Here is a 20,311-nt window from a genome sequence, read left to right as displayed (position 1 = left end):
TTTTTTTTCTCGTCTGAATTCTAAATTTCTCCCAGTCCTCAGGTTTGTTGCCTTTTCTGGCCAATGTATATGCCTCTTCCTTGGATTTAACACTATCCTTAATTTCCCTTGTTAGCCACGGTTGAGCCACCTTCCCCGTTTTATTTTTACGCCAGACAGGGATGTACAATTGTTGAAGGGAGATAGCACTGGAATAAAATGGTATTTAATCAGACAGGACACCACAAAGATGTCTTCAACCAGTATTTTTAAACACCAAAAACATTTTCTTTCGATGTTTTAGATAAATGCATTTTCACACAGGATACAGCATAATTTTGTTGTGCAGAACCTAGTCAGGACATCAACTTGGCTGAATGCACTTCATGTCTACCATTTCCAGCACAGGCATGATGGGCCGAATGGCCTCTTTCAGTGCTGCAACATTCTATGATTCTATAATATCAAACTTGTCTCTCTAATTAATGGAGGCTATTTTGGTTCCTCCCCTAACGTTTATTCCACTCAAACGCTACATGTACTGTCACAGGCCCTCTTCATTCTAACTGTTGACATCAACACTTATCACAAAGTCTCCTACTCTATCCTTTCCCCGGAGTTTAAAATTATGGAGCTTCCTACTTGCTTGGGTCGTCCCCATCTCCGACAGTCCCCAGAGTTTTAAAACCCAAGCTCCTTGATTTCTCTCTCTGCTCTTCACACTTGGTTGTGCCTTGCATTGTGGGCCTTGGCCTTTCATCCAAGGTTGTTCAATAAAAAAAAAGCTATTCTTAGGATTTTAGTTGTGCGGTTGTGCATTCTTTCCCAAATTACTCACATTGCATCCAGCGACAATGCCATCTCCACCAGCGCAAACCATCGTCTTTCTCACGCCAAAACCCCACCAGTCTAGTTTAGAACACGTTGCGTAGTCCACAACTGGCATAAGGGCCTGCTGGAGATTGTCGGCGATGGGCCCATTTGCTGCAATGAGAGAGAAGGTTGAAATAAACTTATTCATTATCTCCCCTCCTATCCAGAAGATGTTGACTCCATTCTTCTCCCCAACTTCTGTCTGAGGCTGAACCAGACTGTTCTCAACCTTGGTATCATATTTGACCCTGAAATGAGCTTTCAACCACATATCCGCAGCATAACTAAAATCACCTATTTCCACCACCATAACGTCGCCCGTCTCTGCCTTTGCCTCAGCTCATCCGCTGCTGAAGCCCTCATCCATGCCTTTCTAACCTCTAGACTTGACTATTCCAACTCTTGGGTGGTTTCCAACATTCTACCCTACGTAAACTAGAGGTGATCCAAAACTCAGCAGCCCGTGTCCTAACTCGCACCAAGTCCTGCTCACCCATCACCCTGTGCTCGCTGACCTAGATTGGCTCCCGGTTAAGCAACACCTCGAATTCAAAATTCTCATCCTTGCTTTCAAATCCCTCCATGTCCTCGCCCCTCCCTATCTCTGTAATCTCCTCCAGCCCCACAACCCCCCCCGCCACCCCGAGATGTCTGCGCTCCTCTAATTTTGCCCTCCTGAGCATCCCTGATTATAATCACTCAACCATTGGTGACCGTGCCTTCTGTTGCCAAGGCCCCAAGCTCTGGAACTCCCTGCCTAAATCTCTCCACCTCTCTACCTCTCTTCCCTCCTTCAAGGCTTTCTTTAAAACCTACCTCTTTGACCAAGCTTTTGGTCACCTGCCCTAATTTCTCTTTATGCAGCTCGGTGTCAATTTGTTTATATCTCATGATACTCCTGTGAAGCATCTTGGGACATTTTACAACGTTAAAGGCGCTGTATAAATACAAGTTGTTGTTGTTGTTGACTCCTTGAGGTTCCCTGAGGGCCTGGCATCCCCCCGGTGCCTCACCAAAGTTCCCATTATTCATGTGCCAGTCCTGTCAGTGAGTGTTGGCCGGGTATTCGAGGGCAGGGTGACAGAGCAGAGCTTAACCCTTTTCTCATCCAGGGGTCGAACAGGGAACTCTTGCTGCCGCACTCCAATTACTGGATTATATCACAGGTTGTCACATAACCTCCTTGTCCTCAGTAGGTGGAAGCATCTATCAGCGTGAGGCTCAAGCTATCAACCACTAGACACTTATTGAACGTAAAAATAGATAAATCAACAGTACTGGATGCAAATGGTAGGTGATAATTAGAGGTCGTTCCACATTGATTGTGTCCTCAAAGCACACACACACACACACACACACACACACACACATTCTCCACCATTGACAACAGCCCCTCAATGCTCTTTCTTTCTTACACCTAACCTGCAATATGTGACCTTTGCAAAGGAATAACAGTTCCTTTCCACATCATAGTCTTTCCCTATCTTGATGGGGGACTAAACAATAATGGCAGAGTAGGCTGAATTTACAAGAGCATTCTTTGATGAAATCAGATGTTAACATCCTTATAAGCGAAACATTTTGTGTATCACTCACTGTAGAGACGACCCCATCCTGTGACATAGCAGGAATAGTGATTGGCAAGCACAGTATCAGGAGCAGGAATGCAGCCCAGCTCTATTTCGTTGCTCAGGCTCATGGGGCTGGAAAGCTTGATGAGTGCAATGTCATACCTATTGAGTTGAATCAAGAGTCGCACATCAACATTGGATTTTAGCAGTAGGAATTAAAGTTACCAAGTTTAAGAAAACATTGTTCCCGCAGAATACCCTTTATGTAAAAGAATTGTATTGCCTCACCAGAGACTTTTCAGGAACTTTGATTCCTGCTGTTTGAAGTTGTTGGGTTTTGGCTATATGGGCAGTGCTGTCTGGTACTGGAATTACTGAGGTTCACCAACAGGTGAAGCTGCAATTACCCTCCCTGCCGCTAACATAACTGAGATTCCTATTCCTGACAATGGTACCTACTGCTTTGTGCCTGGATGGCGGCACATGATGGGAATGCCCCCTGTGATAGAATAGTGTATCAACATTAAGCTCACATATGACGAACGGCCTCTTGGTTGAGATAACTGAGATGAGGAGAAATTTCTTCACTCAGAGGGCGGTGATTTTTTGGAATTCTCTACCCCAGAGCTGTGGAGGTTCAGTCGTTGAGTATATTCAAGACAGAGATCGATAGATATTTTAATATTAAGGGAATCCAGGGATATGGGGATAATGCAGGCAAGTGTTGAGGTCGAAGATCAGCCATGATCTTATTGAATGGTGGAGCAGGCTCGAGGGGCCGAATGGCCGACTCCTGCTCCTAATTCTTATGTTCTTAAACCCACAGGGCTATTGGTCACTATGGAACTGCACAGGCCAGCAGCTCCAGGAAAGGAAAGAATGAGAGAACTTAACAAAAATAAAACTGCAGTAGTTATGATCGATTTCCTCCTTGTAAGGGTAGTGGGGTCTTGTCACCGTGACTTTATGTGTTTCTCCCATACTTCCCCAGTTTAAATAGAGAGGACTGTGCAGAATATCATCGGTCGCATGACGGATGACGAGATTTAATGTAATTTGATCAAAGACGATAACGACTGAATCAAAAAACATTGTGGTGCAGTAGATGAAGCAACTGAGGCAGCAGACCTGAAGCGAGCCTTCCGGAGGACTGTTGTTGCAACTGAGCCTGAACTCCCACCCCTCCAAATACAGTGGCAATGTCCCATTAAACATTTTGGACAGCCGGGTGTCTTGTAACACAAGGAGAAAATTCAAGAAATTTACACCCACCTTGTAGGGTTTGTGTCTGCATGGTACAAAGTGCACCTTCTCTTCTTGTGGGGACACATCTCACCTATCTAAGGCCGAAGAGCTTAAATGTAGCTTGGCATAACGAAGGCCCAAGTGTGGCAAGATACTACCAGAGTTTCACCAGGTAAAACCACGTGGATCTCCCACTGCTTGTCCAGCTAAGGCCACCCAGTCCATTAGGGCTTTGGTCCACAGGGCTGTGTGGAGCTGATTTGGAAGAATCCGAGCCCCCAGCAACAAGTCTGTAACAGCGCTGTGGGAGCACCTTTACCACACGGACTGCAGCTGTTCAAGAAGGCGGCTCACCACCACCTTCGCAAGGGCAATTAGGAATGGGCAATAAATGCTGGCCTTGCCAGTGACACCCACATCCCTTGAACGAATTTTTAAAAAGTCAACCCCTCCATTAGTGAGCCAGGTGGACCAGCTATAGTGCTGCAGACATACCTCGCTCAAATATAGGATCATCAAAGCTGACACAAGGCGTTAAGTGCATAATGGTCAAAGGTTTGTAAAGAATTAAGCAATATTTAGTAAAATCATAATCAGTTCATTGTAATTAGAGTTTTGGTGGTGCAATGGACTGACTGATGGAGTGAACGTTTTGTCGCTCTTGTGACTGTGAGGGCCCTTTGTAAAATGAATTTGAAGGAGACTGCTGAGCGAGCGCTAACTAGAGCTGAATTGCAGCTAATCCTGTAAAATTAACTCACACCTACAAGGAGCTTTTGGCTTTTGTGGTGGTGCCAGAGAGATGGAAGAATGGAACTAGAAATATCATATAGGTAGGGAGAGCCACCTGAAATTGGGGTTAACGTATATTGGGATACAATAGAGTACCTTCCACTTTTTCTTCACCACAAGAAGAGAAATTGGTACTTACCCAAGGGCGACAAGAATTGGATTCCATTTCTCATGGACAAATAGGTTCTCTGGAGTGATTTCAACTGAAACTGATCCCACTTCTGTAGTTTTGAGGTTGTGTTTGCCGAGCACCACCCGGTATGTCTTGTCCTTGCTTAAAAGGGAAAGAAGCAGAAATATCAGTCCTCTGGGCGGGCGTTTCTTTAATCAGCAAAGAAACATCAGTGAAGGGCATTGGTCAGCAATGCAGGACACCGCTAACATTGGAAAGAGCAGGAGAGAAAACAAGATAAATCAAGAAGCGGTAGTTGTCTATCACTGAACTTCGGTTTAAAAGCCTGTAGATGGTGAGAGGAAGGGGATACTGGAGTTCTCCAGCTTTGAGGTCCTGGGAAAGAATGAGTTAAAGTAAAAGATAGAATAATTTAGCACAGAAGGAGGCCATTCAGCCCATCGTACCTCTGGCAGCTTTTTGAAAGAGCTATCCAATTAGTCCCTCCTGATCAATGTCACCCTCCTCCTCCTCCCTCCTGATCAATATCACTCTCCTCCTCCCTCCTGATCAATGTCACTCTCCTCATCCTCCCTCCTGATCAATGTCACCCTCCTCCTCCCTCCTGATCAATGTCACCCTCCTCCTCCCTCCTGATCAATGTCACTCTCCTCCTCCTCCCTCCTGATCAATGTCACCATCCTCCTTCCTCCTGATCAATGTCACCCTCCTCCTCCTCCTCATCATTCAAGACGGTGTGATGGCTCCTGATTGAACAACATTGTGGGTATAGGTAATGTGCGTAGGATGCTGTAATTGCAGCGTAGGAGAAACAAGAGAGGAAAGTTTAGAAGAGTATGGAACCACAGCAGAATCGGAAAAAAACAAAACAAGTTGTAACAAAGAGGTGAGAGATAGATTCACATGAGGTGAGAGATGTAGGGTAGCTATCGAGAGTTGGTTTGTGACAGTGAATATCTCACCTGATGCAGTGAGCAGCAGTCATTACCCAGTTGTTGGCGATGAGCGACCCTCCACATGTGTGAGCCCAATTATCAGTTTTTAAATATTGGAGCGAGACCTTGGAGAGTTTGAAACAAAAGGAACACAATCAGGCTGTTGCATTTGAAATAAAATAGTTCTCCCCCCCACCCCCTCTGCCCGCCCCACAATAAATCTATCCAACGCTGCATTTTGTGACATTAAAGTCACGTCATCTAGAAGCTTAGAAATCTCTGGAGTTTTCACTTCTAGGGGTGCAGCTAGAAAAATACCTTGACCACCAGTTCGCCAATTGCCCTGTTGACACCTTGGCCCCTCCAATGGGAGCTGATCTTCCAGCATGATTACCACCGGTGAGTTTAGATTGCCTTTAGCTTTATCTCTAAAGCTGTAGATGGCAACAGGGCCATCCTCGTGAGTGTAGCCCCTTCAGAATAAAACCATACCTCACTATGTATATTTGTCCATGCTTTTACAACTCTTAGTGGAGAAAAATGAATGCATTAAAGTGCCCCGATTAATTAGGGAGTTTATCAATAAATTTGCAAACGGCAATTTTTGTACAGCACCTCCAGAGAAATTGAACTGGAGGGATCAGTTAGAAGTGGGTGAAATATCTCCTGCTCAGCTTCAACAATACCACTATCGCTGGGTCCTCCACCATCAACATCTTGGAGTCACCGTTGACCAGAAGTTTAATTGGACCACGATCAACACCATGGCTGCAAGAGCGGGGCAGGGGCTGTGCAATGAGTGGCTCATCTCCTGATGCCTCAAAGCCTACCCACCTTCGACAAGGCTCAAGTCAGGAGTGTGATGAATGGGTGCAGTTACAACAACACTTGGGAAGTTCAACACCATCCAGGACAGAGCAGTTCACTTGCTCAGCCCTGTAAGCACCGGGCTCAATATCCACCTCCTCCACCACCATGGCTTTAGGATGTACCATCTACCTCTCTCCCTGCAACCTCTACCACCAAGAAGGACAATAGCAGCAACATTGTGGGAACAACGTCACTCCCAAGAGCCTCTCCAAGCCGCACACCATCCTGACTTAGACATATATCACCATTCATCATTGCTGGGTCGATGCCCTGGAATTTCCTTCCTAACACCATCATCAGAGCACCATCACCACAAGCTGCTGTGATTCAGTGATACTGTGTTTGAGGAGCAGGCCCACGCCACCCTTTCTGGGCAACTAGGATGGGCACTTGATTTGGACTGGCCTGCATCACCCACATCCCAAAAACAAATATAAACAAAAATTTATGATGTGAGAAAATTACATTTACAGGACTCTTTCCCTTCTCAGTGTCAGCTGTGGCTCAGTGGGTAGCACACTCACCTCTGAGTCAGAAGGTTCTGGATTCAAGTCCATCTCCAGGAATTTGAGCACATAATACTCGGCTGACACTCCAGTGCTGAGGCACTTTTGGAGGTGCTGTCTTTCGGATGAGACGTTAAACCGAGGCACTGTCTGTTCTCTCAGGTGGACGTAAAAGATCACATGGCACTATTTCTAAGAAAAGTTCTCCCCAGTGTCTTGGCCAATATTTATCCCTCAATCAACATAACAAAAACAGATTATCTGGTCATTATCACATTGCTGTTTGTGGGAGCTCGCTTGTGTGCAAATGGGCTGCTGTGTTTCGCACATTACAACAGTAACTACACTCCAAAAGTATTTAATTGGCTGTAAAGCGCTTTGCGATGTCTGGTGGTCGTGAAACTCTTTCTTTTCTTTCTAAGGGGTAGTATCACTTTTTGTAACGCAGACCTTCAGATCCTGCAATGTTGTTTATACACCAGGAGATGGCAGTGTTGCTCTCATTTGAATGTGATGTCAACAACAACTTGCATTGATATAGCGCCTTTAATGTAATAAAACGTCCTAAGGCGCTTCACAGGAGTGTTATCAAACAAAATTAGAAACCAAGCCACATAAGGAGAAATGAGGACAGTTGACCAAAAGCTTGGTTAAAGAGGGAGGTTTTAAGGAGCATCTTACAGGAGAAGAGGGTTGGGGAGGGAATTCCAGAGCTTGGGGCCTCAGCAGCTGAAGACACAGCCATCAGTGGTGGATGCACAAGAGGCCAGAATTGGAGGAGCGCAGAGACCTCAGGAGTTATGGGGCTGGAGGAAGTTACAGAGATAGGGAGGGGTGAGGCCATGGAGGGATTTGCTAGGATGAGGATTGGCATAAAGAAACTTTATGATGGGTTTGCGTATGGCCGTCTGCTAATGTTGGGGGAGGTGGGAATTGTCGTGGGGTTTTCTAGCTAGCCCACTGTAACCCCGGTGAAAGATTAGGGGGGAACACTGGAGAAACGGTGTGAATGGCTGTTTTCCCCAGGGTTGCGCGGATCTGCCACTGGACAATCCCCACAGAAATCCCAGACGAGGGTGTCTTCATCATACAACAGTACAGTGTAGCTGCTAAAGCTGGAGCAGGTCACTCCCCTGAAACTGTGGATATTTCAGGCTCCTCCCAGTGTTAAATAGTTCCCCACCACGTAAACCGCCCACATTTAAATCGGGCAATCAGTTAAATCGGGCAAAAATAGCACAAACCAATTTTTAATGACCATTATTGCTGATGATCGAGTTGCTGTGTAGTGTTAAAGTGCACCAACTATTTCAGCCAGAAACACATGTTTAGAAAGTTCGGACCTGGTTGAGGTGCAATTGTCTTGTATACTTAATTACCTCTAAGTGGTGTCGTTTTAAAGCTCGCACTGAAATCTTATGTTGGAATGATTAAGGAATGATCAAGATGTCATTGCAGAGTTGATGGGACCTCCCAAATAAATAGAATAAACGATGTACACAACAAGCCAATTCATTTGCAAATTACATTTGCTTCTAACCGACATCAAGGTGCGATCCATCGTTTACTTCCAATCGTAAATGAGGTCAATTACTTTTACACTTAAAGAAGCACTATGAAACGCAGTTTAAGTAGTTTATCAATAGCACCAATGGAAAAAGGATTAGATAACTGGGATTCTTCATGACAAGAGTTCCAAGTTAGTTGCTGGGGGGAGAGGAAAAATCTGAAATCAGACAATCTGAATAAACTTGGATGGAATTCCGCCACCTTGCTTGCCGATATCTTATTGTTTCCATTTTGGAATTAGTGGAAGGAGCTCTTACCTGCCACGGCCAGGAGTGGGGTATAGCATCCACACCGCCCACAACCCTGGAGGTCATCGGAGGAATGACAGGAGTACCACATCCTGAGGCTGCAACAATACCCGGAATTCAACCCACGTTTTAGAACAATTAAACATGCCTTTTCATAGAATCATATAATTATAGAATAATACAGCACAGAAGGAGGCCATTTGGCCCATCGTGTCTGTGCCGGCTCTTTGAAAGAGCTGTCCGATTACTCCCACTGCCCCGCTCTTTTCCCTTAGCCCTGCAAATTTTTCCTTTTCAAGTATATATCCAATTCTTTTCTGAAAAGTACCATTGAATCTTCTTCCATCGGCCTTTCAGGCAGCGCGTTCCAGATCAAAACAACTCGCTGTGTAAAAGAATTCTCATCTCCTCTCTGGTTCTTTTGCCAATTACCTTAAATCTGTGTCCTCTGGTTACTGACCCGCCTGCCACTAGAAACAGTTGTTCACTATCTACTCTATCAAAACCCTTCATCATTTTGAACACCTCTAGTACATTTCCCCTTGGCCTTCTCTACTCTAAGGAGGTCAATTCCAGCTTGTCCAGTCTCTCCACGTGACTGAAGTCCCTCAGCCCAGGTACCGTTCTAGTAAATCTCTTCTGCACCCTCGCCAAGGCTTCAACATCCTTCCTAAAATGTGTCTTTACTGGTTTTTAATGCCTGATTTCAGAATTACTTTCTCCTGTGTTATGCCCCGCCATGGAGACCATTCTGATTTACGCTGTGGTTTAACGCCCCATCCCCAGAGCAGTCCAGGCAGCCACAGAGCCCTTCGAGTGGCAGCGGCCAGCAGACTGCACCATCCTCCCTTGTGTGTAAATGGCACCGGGGCCTTCTGGCGGCATGGAGTGGCACTTCGAGAAGTTCTGTTTTCCTATTGTCGCCAGAGGCACAGCACTAGTGTGGGGGCGAAGAAACGGCTGCCTATGGGTGCCCCGTGGCTGTGGCTGAGCTGAACCCCGCTACCCCCTGATAGGTCAGTGGGACACTTGTTGTGGAGTTGTCACTGACGCTGTGAAATCCAACCTCCCCAATCTGGGCGGTCAATGAGATGGATTCCAGAGCCCCTAGAGCCAGCACTTCTCTTTCAAGGGGTTCCTTACAATATAAACTCCCCATAACATGTTGGATTGGCTTCCCCTCCCCCAGGTCCCCCATGCTAATGCTGAATGGTAACAAGCCACTAGGTGGTACCAATGAGCGACGTTGCTCTGACTCTGTGGGTTGGGAGCCCCATCTTGTTCAGCATTGCCTCAAGTAACCCGAAGAAAATTAGGAACCCCTTAGATGCTGAACCACCCATGGCACAGCACCGAGTCCACCTTAAGCTCAGAGGTGAATGATTAGCCATGATCTTATTGAATGGTGGTGCAGGCTCGAAGGGCCTAATGGCCTACTCCTGCACCTATTTTCTATGTTTCTATGTTTCTATGTCTCTGAGCACATTCAAGTCTCAGTGAGTCATTGCACAGCCCTGTGTGTTACAAAGCTGTGCCAACTAGGAAGCCTCACTCCCCAGTGTGTGCTGACTTAACTCAGCTCACCCAGGGCAGTACAGTTGGTTTCAGCACCAGTGGGCTAGGAAGGGGACAAATCTGTCAGGGTTCCTGCTCCTGTTCAGGGACAGTGCTTGAGTGTAGGTGTCAATTGAAAACACAGGTTGCAATTTTAACTCTCCCCTGCTCAGCAGGAATGGAGCGGGCGAGCAGATAAAACCGAGCGGCTCCATTTCCCGCTCTGTTCCAGCCGATCTCCGATTTCAATGTCATTGGTTTTGGCGGTGTGTGAGGTGCCCACCCGAATCAGGCGCAAATTTGCTGTCAATGGGATCCCGGTGGAATTTTAACTGAGGCCTGAGCCATCCTTTGTGGGAGCAGGAGCTCGCAGTCACCCCCTGTCCCGGATTACCCCCTCTTCCCTCCCTCAAGCCCCCCCCCCCCCCAAACACCCCTCCCCTCCCGCAGCCGATCCTCCCCTCCCTTTCCCTCCCATTCCAGGTGCAAAGTGGACCGGCAGCATTTAAATGAGGGCCCGGCAGTTAAAACGCCGGCAATTCAAACCAGCAAGTACGTTTCACGCTCACTCCCCCTCCCCCCCAACCCCGCCCGTTCCCATCCCACCCCCTGCCTGGTCCGAAAGCCATTCGGGGTTAAAATTGACATCAGAGTTAGATTCAGGTGTGATTCTCTCCCTGGTTGAATGGCCTGCTGCCAAACACCATTTGGGTTTGTACATGAAGAAGGTACCAAGTGGTTGGCTGTGACAAGCAGATGGTTCCCCGACAAGGGGTTCAGGACCTTCAACCGTGGACAAAGAGAAGAGAAAATAGAATAAAACTATCCGGGAAAGTTCTGTGCTGAGAGACCAACGACACTTACCACCAGCCAGGAGCAAAGCTGCAACCACGAGCGAAATCATTCTGTTGCTAGTGCCGCTCAGTCCCGTCTGCAGTAATATTTATAGAGACATTGTCGGTCTTCTTATCTGGCAGCTTATTAATCTAAGTGTCACATTAGTAGCAGAGAATAAAGGGCAGCGCCGCTCGTGAGGGACGGGGAGTTTGTCCCTGAAGTGTCGGCAGGTGCTCACAGTTACACCGGGCTTCAGTAACAGTGCTGACTTTTTACTGTTGAGAAACTGAGATGGCAGCTCAAGGCCTGGACATCAGCAAGGTTGAATAGATGAGACAGATAAGTCAGGGGTTAGGGAGGTCGCTCAGTGCACCCAGAGCTGCTTTTGTCTTATGCTCAGTGCTGTTCTGGAGCCGCCGGCCCCTGACCCCTGACTCCTGACCTGTAGGCCTCCTCTCTGGACTAAAAATAAAACAGGGAAGGTGGCTCAACCGTGGCTAACAAGGGAAATTAAGGATAGTGTTAGATCCAAGGAAGAGGCATATAAATTGGCCAGAAAAAGCAGCAAACCTGAGGACGGGGAGAAATTTAGAATTCAGCAGAGGAGGACAAAGGGTTTAATTAGGAGGGGGAAAATAGAGTACAAGAGGAAACTTGCTGGGAACATAAAAACTGACTGCAAAAGCTTCTACAGATATGTGAAAAGAAAAAGATTAGTCAAGACAAATGTAGGTCCCTTGCAATCGGACTCAGGTGAATTAATAATGGGGAACAAAGAAATGGCAGACCAATTGAACAAATACTTTGGTTCTGTCTTCACGAAGGAAGACACAAATAACCTTCCGGATGTACTAGGGGACCAAGGGTCTAGTGAGAAGGAGGAACTAAAGGATATCCTAATTAGGCGAGAAATTGTGTTGGGGAAATTGATGGGATTGAAGGCCGACAAATCTCTGGAGCCTGATTGTTTGCATCCCAGAGTACTTAAGGAGGTGGCCCTAGAAATAGTGGATGCATTGGTGATCATTTTCCAACAGTCTGTTGACTCTGGATCAGTTCCTATGGACTGGAGGGTAGCTAATGTAACCCCACTTTTAAAAAAAGGAGGGAGAGAGAAAACGGGAAATTATAGACCGGTTAGCCTGACATCAGTAATGGGGAAAATGTTGGAATCAATTATTAAGGATGAAATAGCAGCGCATTTGGAAAGCAGTGACAGGATCGGTCCAAGTCAGCATGGATTTGTGAAAGGGAAATTATGCTTGACAAATCTTCTGGAATTTTTTGAGGATGTAACTAGCAGTGGACAAGGGAGAACCAGTGGATGTGGTGTATTTGGACTTTCAAAAGGCTTTTGAAAAGGTCTCACACAAGAGATTGGTGTGCAAAATCAAAGCACATGGTATTGGGGGGTAATGTACTGGCATGGATAGAGAATTGGTTGGCAGACTGGAAGCAGAGAGTCGGGATAAACGGGTCCTTTTCAGAATGGCAGGCAGTGACGAGTGGAGTGCCACAGGGCTCAGTGCTGGGACCTCAGCTCTTTACAATATACATTAATGATTTGGATGAAGGAATTGAGTGTAATATCTCCAAGTTTGCAGATGACATTAAACTGAGTGGTGGAGTGAGCTGTGAAGAGGATGCTAAGAGGCTGCAGGGTGATTTGGACAGGTTAGGTGAGTGGGCAAATGCATGGCAGATGCAGTATAATGTGGATAAATGTGAGGTTATCCACTTTGGTGGCAAAAACACGAAGGCAGACTATTATCTGAATGGCAGCAGATTAGGAAAAGGGGAGGTGCAACGAGACCTGGGTGTCATGGTACATCACTCATTGAAAGTTGGCATGCAGGTACAGCAGGCGGTGAAGAAGGCAAATGGCATGTTGGCCTTCATAGCTAGGAGATTTGAGTATAGGAGCAGGGAGGTCTTACTGCAATTGTACAGGGCCTTGGTGAGGCCTCACCTGGAATATTGTATTCAGTTTTGGTCTTCTAGTCTGAGGAAGGATGTTCATGCTATTGAGGGAGTGCAGCGAAGGTTCACCAGACTGATTCCAGGGATGGCTGGACTGACATATGAGGAGAGACTGGATCAACTGGGCCTTTATACACTGGAGTTTAGAAGGATGAGAGGGGATCTCATAGAAACGTATAAAATTCTGACGGGACGGGACAGGTTAGATGCGGGAAGAATGTTCCCGATGTTGGGGAAGTCCAGAACCAGGGGACACAGTCTTAGGATAGGGGGTAGGTCATTTAGGACTGAGATGAGGAGAAACTTCTTCACTCAGAGAGTTGTTAACCTGTGGAATTCCCTGTCGCAGAGAGTCGTTGATGCCAGTTCATTGGATATATTCAAGAGGGAGTTAGATGTGGCCCTTACGGCTAAAGGGATCAAGGGGTATGGAGAGAAAGCGGGAAAGGGGTACTGAGGTGAATGATCAGCCATGATCATATTGAATGGTGGTGCAGACTCGAAGGGCCGAATGGCCTACTCCTGCACCTATATTGTATGTTTCTTGTTTCTATGTCTCACTGCGGTCAACACCAATGTACACTCCTCAGATTCACTGAGATCAGTTTTTCTTTTATTGGGTCGTGCTGGCCTCCGGCCTATGTCAATCCGGCAAGTGTTGCCAACGGATACACGAGCCGGCACTAACAACAACAACAAATTGCATTCACATAGCGCCTTTAATGTAGTGAAACGTCCCAAGGCGCAATATCAAAGCAGCTTCACTCATCCTCCCACCTACAATCCTCCCCGTCACAGCATCGCAATGATTTTGAACGATGCCGGTATTGTTGCCTCCACTACCTTACCCAGAAGGCTATTCCTGGCATCAATCACTCTCTCTCCCTCAATCAGTCCTGAACTTGTCTTTTGCCATTCTGTATCCACGTCCCCTTGTCCGACAGTCATGCTTTACCTAAAGCATTGTTTCAGCTTTAACCTTTCCTGCTCCACTTCGCACATCAGTACTTAATATCCCGCAAAGCGTGGGAGAGAGATTGGGGATCAGAGATGGAGCAATTAGATGACACCAAGTTTGGGAATTCCAAGTCTGTTAATTGTAGGAAGAAGGAAAGACCAAGGCTAGATGAGATTAGGAGTGCTGCTCGAGTGGAGCCAGGTAAGGGGTTCACTTTCCATATTTATCCTGCGTTCATTATATTGAGATGCACAGAAATGACAGCACGGAAACAGGACCCTCAGCACAACCAATCCGTGTTGGTGTTCCTTCCCCACCCGAGCATTCGTTCTCATCCATTGTGCACGATCTGGTCCCAGGGCTGTAGTAATACCTGTCCTCCTGTGTGGCTCAGAGACGTGGACCATATACAGTAGGCACCTCAAATCGCTGGAGAAATACCACCAATGATGTCCCCGCAAGATCCTGCAAATCCCCTGGGAGGACTGACGCACCAACGTTAGCGTCCTCGATCAGGCCAAAATTCCCAGCATTGAAGCACTGACCATACTTGATCAGCTCCGCTGGGCAGGCTACATTGTTCGCATGCCTGACACAAAATTCCCAAAGCAAGCGCTCCACTCGGAACTCCTACACGGCAAGCGAGCCCAAGGTGGGCAGAGGAAACATTTCAAGGACACCCTCAAAGCCTCCTTGATAAAATGTAACATCCTCACTGACACCTGGGAGTCGCTGGCAAAAGACTGCCCTAAGTGGAGGAAGTGCATCCGGGAGGGCGCTGAGCACCTCGAGTCTCATCGCCGAGAGCATGCAGAAAACAAGCGCAGACAGCGGAAGGAGCGTGCGGCAAACCAGTCCCACCCTCCCTTTCCTTCAACGACTGTCTGCCCCACCTGTGACAGAGACTGTAGTTCTTATATTGGACTGTTCAGCCACCTGAGAACTCATTTTTAGAGTGGAAGCAAGTCTTCCTCGATTTCGAGGGACTGCTTAAGATGATGATATCCCTTTATTCCCCGTTCCTTCAACCACCTATCTAATGTGTTCTTAAATGTTGACATGGCCTCTGCTTCTAATCTGGTTATGTATTTCTCAGCCCCACAACCCCCTGTGTAAAAAACTCTCTCCTGCTCTCTGTCCTAAATCTCTTACATTTAATCCTATATCTATGTCCCCTCATCTCAGACCTCTCAATCAATGGAAACAGTCCATTTCTATCTGCACTGTTCCATAGCTTTATCATTTTAAACACCCCTATCTAACCATGCCTTAATCTCCTTTTATAAGAAAAACAGTCCCAATTTTTCAGATTTCCGTATTTGTATTTCCTCATGCCAGCCAGGATCCTAATTTGAATCTTAATATCAAAGGTTTAATTGAAATATTTACAAAATATATGCTCATTTTATACCAAAGGGAGATGATTAGTAAAACACGACAGATACAATTATGGTTAGGTATTATGCTATATGCTACACAAAGATTTCACTGAAGTGTACAGCACAGAAACAGGCCATATGCCCAACAGGTCCGTGCCAGTGTTTATGCTCCACACAAGCCTCCTCCCACTGCACTTCATCAAATCCTATCAACATATCCGTCTATTCCTTTCTCCCTCATGTACATATCTAGCTTCCCCTTAAAGGTATCTATACTATTCATCTCAAACACTCCATGTGGTAGCACGTTCCACATTCTAACCACTTTCTGGGTAAAATAAATTCTCCTGAATTCCTCATTGGATCTATTAGCGACGATCTTATATTAATGACCTCTAGTTTTGGACTCCCCACAAGTGGAAAAATCTTCTCTACATCTGCCCTATCAAACCCCTTCAGAATTTTAAATACCTCTGTTAGGTCACCCCTCAGCCTTCTTTTTTCTAGAGAAAAAAGCCTCAGCCTGCTCGGTCCATCCTGATGGCTATAACCTTTCAGTTTTGGGATCATTCATTGCTTAGTTTGCATTGTTTATGTCCCTGCTAACCTGCGTTGATACTTTTATTGAGTTGTGACTGTGTACCCCAAATCGCTCTGCTTCTCTACCCCATTGAGACTATTGTCCAAGGAGTATGTGACCTTCTTATTCCTCCTTCCACCATCTCACACTTATCTATATTGAACTTCATTACAAAGCCTTTGCATAACTCCTGTGCACTTCTTTCTATTGCAGTGGCTATATTTCCAAGTATTCTATTAACTTTTTTCAATAGCCTTTCCACATTGTCTGGACATGGAAGTGATGTTATTATTGATATTCGGAGGTCCTTTAATAAATCTTCTTGTTTTAACTTAGTTCTAATAATTATAAACTTATTTCCCAAGATTTTTCAGCCAATGCATAAAACTTCACATTTGCCCATGTTAAATGTAATTTCTCACTTCCTTTTCCAATAGCATAAACTATCTAAATCCTTTCTGCATTTTTACTGCATTCTCTGGGCTTAATTTTCCCCAAAGCCGTTTTTTGGCGTATTGCCAGAGTTATGCCCATTTTTTTTTGGCCCCAACTACTCCCCAAAAAAAGTAGCAAGTTTCTCCATTCTATTTTTTGAAATTGGCGCTGCGCAGCCTGTCCTGTAGCCTCAGGGGGTGGAGCCTAATGTCTGCGCTGAAAAAACAATGCAGCCCCTTCTGCACATGTGCAAAAAAAAAGGACATTTTTGTCGTGATTCTTATGGGCGCGCATGCCCAGTACAGCTCCCAGTCTGCATTCAGCCATGTTTAAAGAGCCAGTTGTGTGTGTGAGAACTTTAATTCTCATTGGAAAAATCAGAGCTGCAATACAAGATGCAACGCGGCACAAGGACCAAGAATTTATTACAGGATGAAGTGGAGGCACTAGTTACAGTGATCGAGGCCAAATGGCAGGAGCTGGACACCAGCAGATGTCACTTAGTTCCACCAAAAGAAATGAAGAAACGCTGGAACCAACCTCCAGAAGATTACTATGCAATGGTGACCACCCTGACATCTGGAGGCCAGTGCAAAAAGAAGTGGCAGGACCTTAGTCAAGTAGTTAGTGTAAGTAATATTTTCATTTATTCAATGGAATTGCAATTATAAATGTGACCAGCTGTATATGTCCCACCCAGCAGAAAGACACCCTCTCTAAAAAGTAATATTTTCATTTTTGCAGAGGAAAGTGGCACACAACAAATGAGAAAGAACTCGAACAGGAGGAGCCACTGACACCCTTCGAAGAGAGGGTCGTTGCTTTGATGGGTCCTGCCTGGAGAAAAGCAACCACCACTGCACAAGCTGGGCCCACACTCGAGGGAGAGCATACTTCCTGAAAATTCCACAGTCTGGCTTTGCTAAATGTTAAGTACTGCAAGGGCTAGCCATGCTTCGGTTTATGGGGATGTCGCTGTCATTCATTCAATGTGCTATCATTCATTATGGTGCTTCAAATCAGCCTGCTGCCTGCGCTGTGTGAGCCTAGTCATGCCACCCACCTTGTCCCCTCCTCTGCTGCTAACCATTTATCTGTTCTGTTATATTTTGCAGAACTTGAGGCCAACCCTGATGATGTAGAAGAAGATTCAGACAAGGACGAGCCTGAAGAGGAGAACATCTTCCAACTCCACCTTCCAGACCATGGGGGTGAGGGTGAGATGATGGATGAAGCCTACACTGTTGTATTCACTCTGGAGGAGGTGCAGGTGCCGTCCATTGAGGTGCCAGCCCCTTCCCTGAGTGGTATGAGTGTTAGTGGTATGAGTGACATGGTTTCCCACTGTCCGAGGCTGGGGATTCCAGTGGGATGCAGCGAGGCACGCCCAGGGCTCCACCGTCCGAGGCTGCGGGTCCCAGTGGGATGCAGCGAGCCACACCCAGGATGAGGAGGGGAAGGAGAGCTCAGCAGCGCTCTCCTGAGGTGCAGGGTCTAACAGATGTGGTTCAGATGATGGCAATGAGTGCAGCGAGCATTGACCTTATGCAATCACTCCTGGGCACCATCAGTGGGGTGGGTGATGAGGTATCGGGACTGTCAGGAGAAGTAACAACACTCTCACGACAAATGGGAACACTGACCGAGAACATGAGGGAGGGAATGTCTCAATCAGCAGAAACATTGTAGGTGAACATGAGGGAGGGTATGTCACAGGTAGCTTAGACACCATCGGTGAACATGAGGGAGGGAATGTTGGAGGTAGTTGACTCCCTGTCAGGGCACATGAGAGAGGGAATGTCGGAGTTAGCTGCTGCAATAAGGGAACACGCCCAGACCTCGCGCCTATTGACAGAATCAACTGCCACTCCCACTCCAATCCCCAGACCATCCTCTGAAGAAGCCCAAGCCGGGTCATCCACATTACCGCCTGCCCCCTCCCCCCACCCCTCCACCCCCATCAAGAAGTGTGCATTACTCTTGTTCAAAAGGATAAACTTGGTATCAACCCTGTCATGTTTGTAACTACAATGTAACACCACTGCATTACTGTATACACTCAACTTAGATGCACACCTTGACCACAGGGGGTGAACTTGTGGGAGACACTCCTTACCTGACCACACAGGTATATAAAGGGAGATCCCATGCAGGGTCATCACTTCTGGAGTCCTGTAATAAAGAGTTAAGATCACAGAGTGGCCTTGTCCCTGGAATGTGCCTCATGTGGTTTCATGCTGTAGAGTAAGGACTCTACATTGGCGACGAGAAACGGGAATTTACGACCCACGAGAATGGCCACCGGTAGCACAGAGGAATGGTACTGTGTTGGGGAAGACTGGGACGATTTTGTCGAGAGGCTTCAGCAAAGCTTCATCATGAAAGATTGGCTAGGGAATGCAGCGGCCGACAAGCGACGGGCTCATCTCCTGACCAGCTGTGGGCCAAAGACTTATGCGCTCATGAAGGACTTACTGGCACCCAAAAAGCTATCGGACAAAACCTTTGAAGAGCTTAGCAAATTAATCGGGGAGCACCTCAAACCGGCGAGCAGCATACACATGGCTCGACACAGATTCTACACCCACTGACTTCGTGAAGGACAGAGCATACCGGACTTTGTAGCGCACCTCCGGCGTTTGGCCAGCCTCTGTAAGTTCACAGATGCCTGCAGGGGGGAGATGCTAAGGGACTTCTTTATCGAGAGTATCGGTCATGCGGGAATTTTTTGCAAGTTAATTCAGACCAAGGACTTGACTGTGGAAGCGGCAGTGTTGTTAGCTCAAACTTTCATGGCGGGGAGGAAGAGACGAAAATAATATATGCGCGCAATTCTGCCTCTAACGCAGCGATGGATCAGGGAGTCAACATCATCAATGCTGCTCAGAGCCCCGCAGACAGGCAGGGGCAGTCCGACATTTACCAGGCAGCAATAGACCCCAGAGCAGGACCTCAACAGAGACAATGGCAGGCTGAACGGACGTTCACGCCATCACAGTGGACAATGCGGGCCGGGATGGGGCCATTGATACCCACTAATAAGGTACATAAAAACAATCAAAGGGACAGTCAGCGTGGAATTCCTGGCCATAGTCCCTTTGTCCCCAACAATGGAAACTTTAACTCATGCTGGAGGTGTGGGGGAAAACACTCAGCCAGATCCTGCAGATTCCTTCAGTTTGTCTGCAGAAACTGCAATCTCAGTGGCCGTTTAGCTCGAATGTGCAGAAAACCTGCAACCAGACTAATATATGAGGCAGATGGACCAGAAGAGGGTCCTGTGAGGCAGGATGACTTTTGGGGCAAATTGATGGACGCCGAGGTTCGGCGGGTCCATGTGACGAATATTCACAGTTCATACACCAAAACCCCACCAATGATGATGAGGGTTTTGTTGAACGGCATCCCAGTATGCATGGAGCTGGACACTGGGACCAGCCAGTCACTCATGGGCGTTCAGCAATTCGAGAAGCTATGGCCACTCAAAGCCAGTCGATCCAAATTAGAACGTATTGAGACACAATTACGGACTTACACCAAAGAAATCATTCCGGTGCTAGGCAGTGCAATGCTGGCTGTCACACACAATGGGTTAGTGAACCGGCTGCCGCTCTGGATTGTCCCGGGCAATGGTCCCGCACTGTTGGGGAGGAGCTGTTTAGCCGAGATTAACTGGAAATGGGGGATGTTCACACAATGTCCTCGGTGGAGCGAAGTTCGTGCTCACAAGTCCGACAACAATTCGAGTCACTATTCCAACCGGGCGTTGGGATTTTCAAAGGCACTAAAGTAGTGATACACATCACCCTGGACGCCAGGCCAGTGCACCACAAAGCCAGAGCGGCGACATATGTGATGAAGGAAAAA

General features: G+C 46.8%; 1 protein-coding gene across 3 annotated transcripts in view; it reads right to left on the bottom strand.

Annotated features, from left to right (window-relative positions):
* Window positions 1-20,311, bottom strand: part of LOC139228805 (chymotrypsin-like elastase family member 2A) — an 89,077-nt gene that overhangs the window by 4,104 nt on the left and 64,662 nt on the right. The window contains exons 1-6 of one of the 3 annotated variants that reach the window (XM_070860192.1): window positions 11,140-11,235; window positions 8,731-8,819; window positions 5,556-5,653; window positions 4,600-4,734; window positions 2,449-2,585; window positions 818-963 (exon numbers count right to left, since the gene is read on the bottom strand). In XM_070860192.1, coding sequence (XP_070716293.1) covers window positions 818-963; window positions 2,449-2,585; window positions 4,600-4,734; window positions 5,556-5,653; window positions 8,731-8,819; window positions 11,140-11,179 — 645 coding nt within the window. In that variant the 5' untranslated portion in view covers window positions 11,180-11,235. Of the gene's footprint in view, window positions 1-817; window positions 964-2,448; window positions 2,586-4,599; window positions 4,735-5,555; window positions 5,654-8,730; window positions 8,820-11,139; window positions 11,236-20,311 lie in introns of those variants that run through there. The other 2 variants (XM_070860193.1, XM_070860195.1) reach the window with 2 other exon arrangements.

Source organism: Pristiophorus japonicus, chromosome 18, assembly GCF_044704955.1.
Source record: "Pristiophorus japonicus isolate sPriJap1 chromosome 18, sPriJap1.hap1, whole genome shotgun sequence".
Classification (NCBI taxonomy): domain Eukaryota; kingdom Metazoa; phylum Chordata; class Chondrichthyes; family Pristiophoridae; genus Pristiophorus; species Pristiophorus japonicus.
The sequence above is the reverse complement of the archived record's forward strand: the minus strand, read 5'-3'. Positions and strand labels throughout refer to the sequence as shown.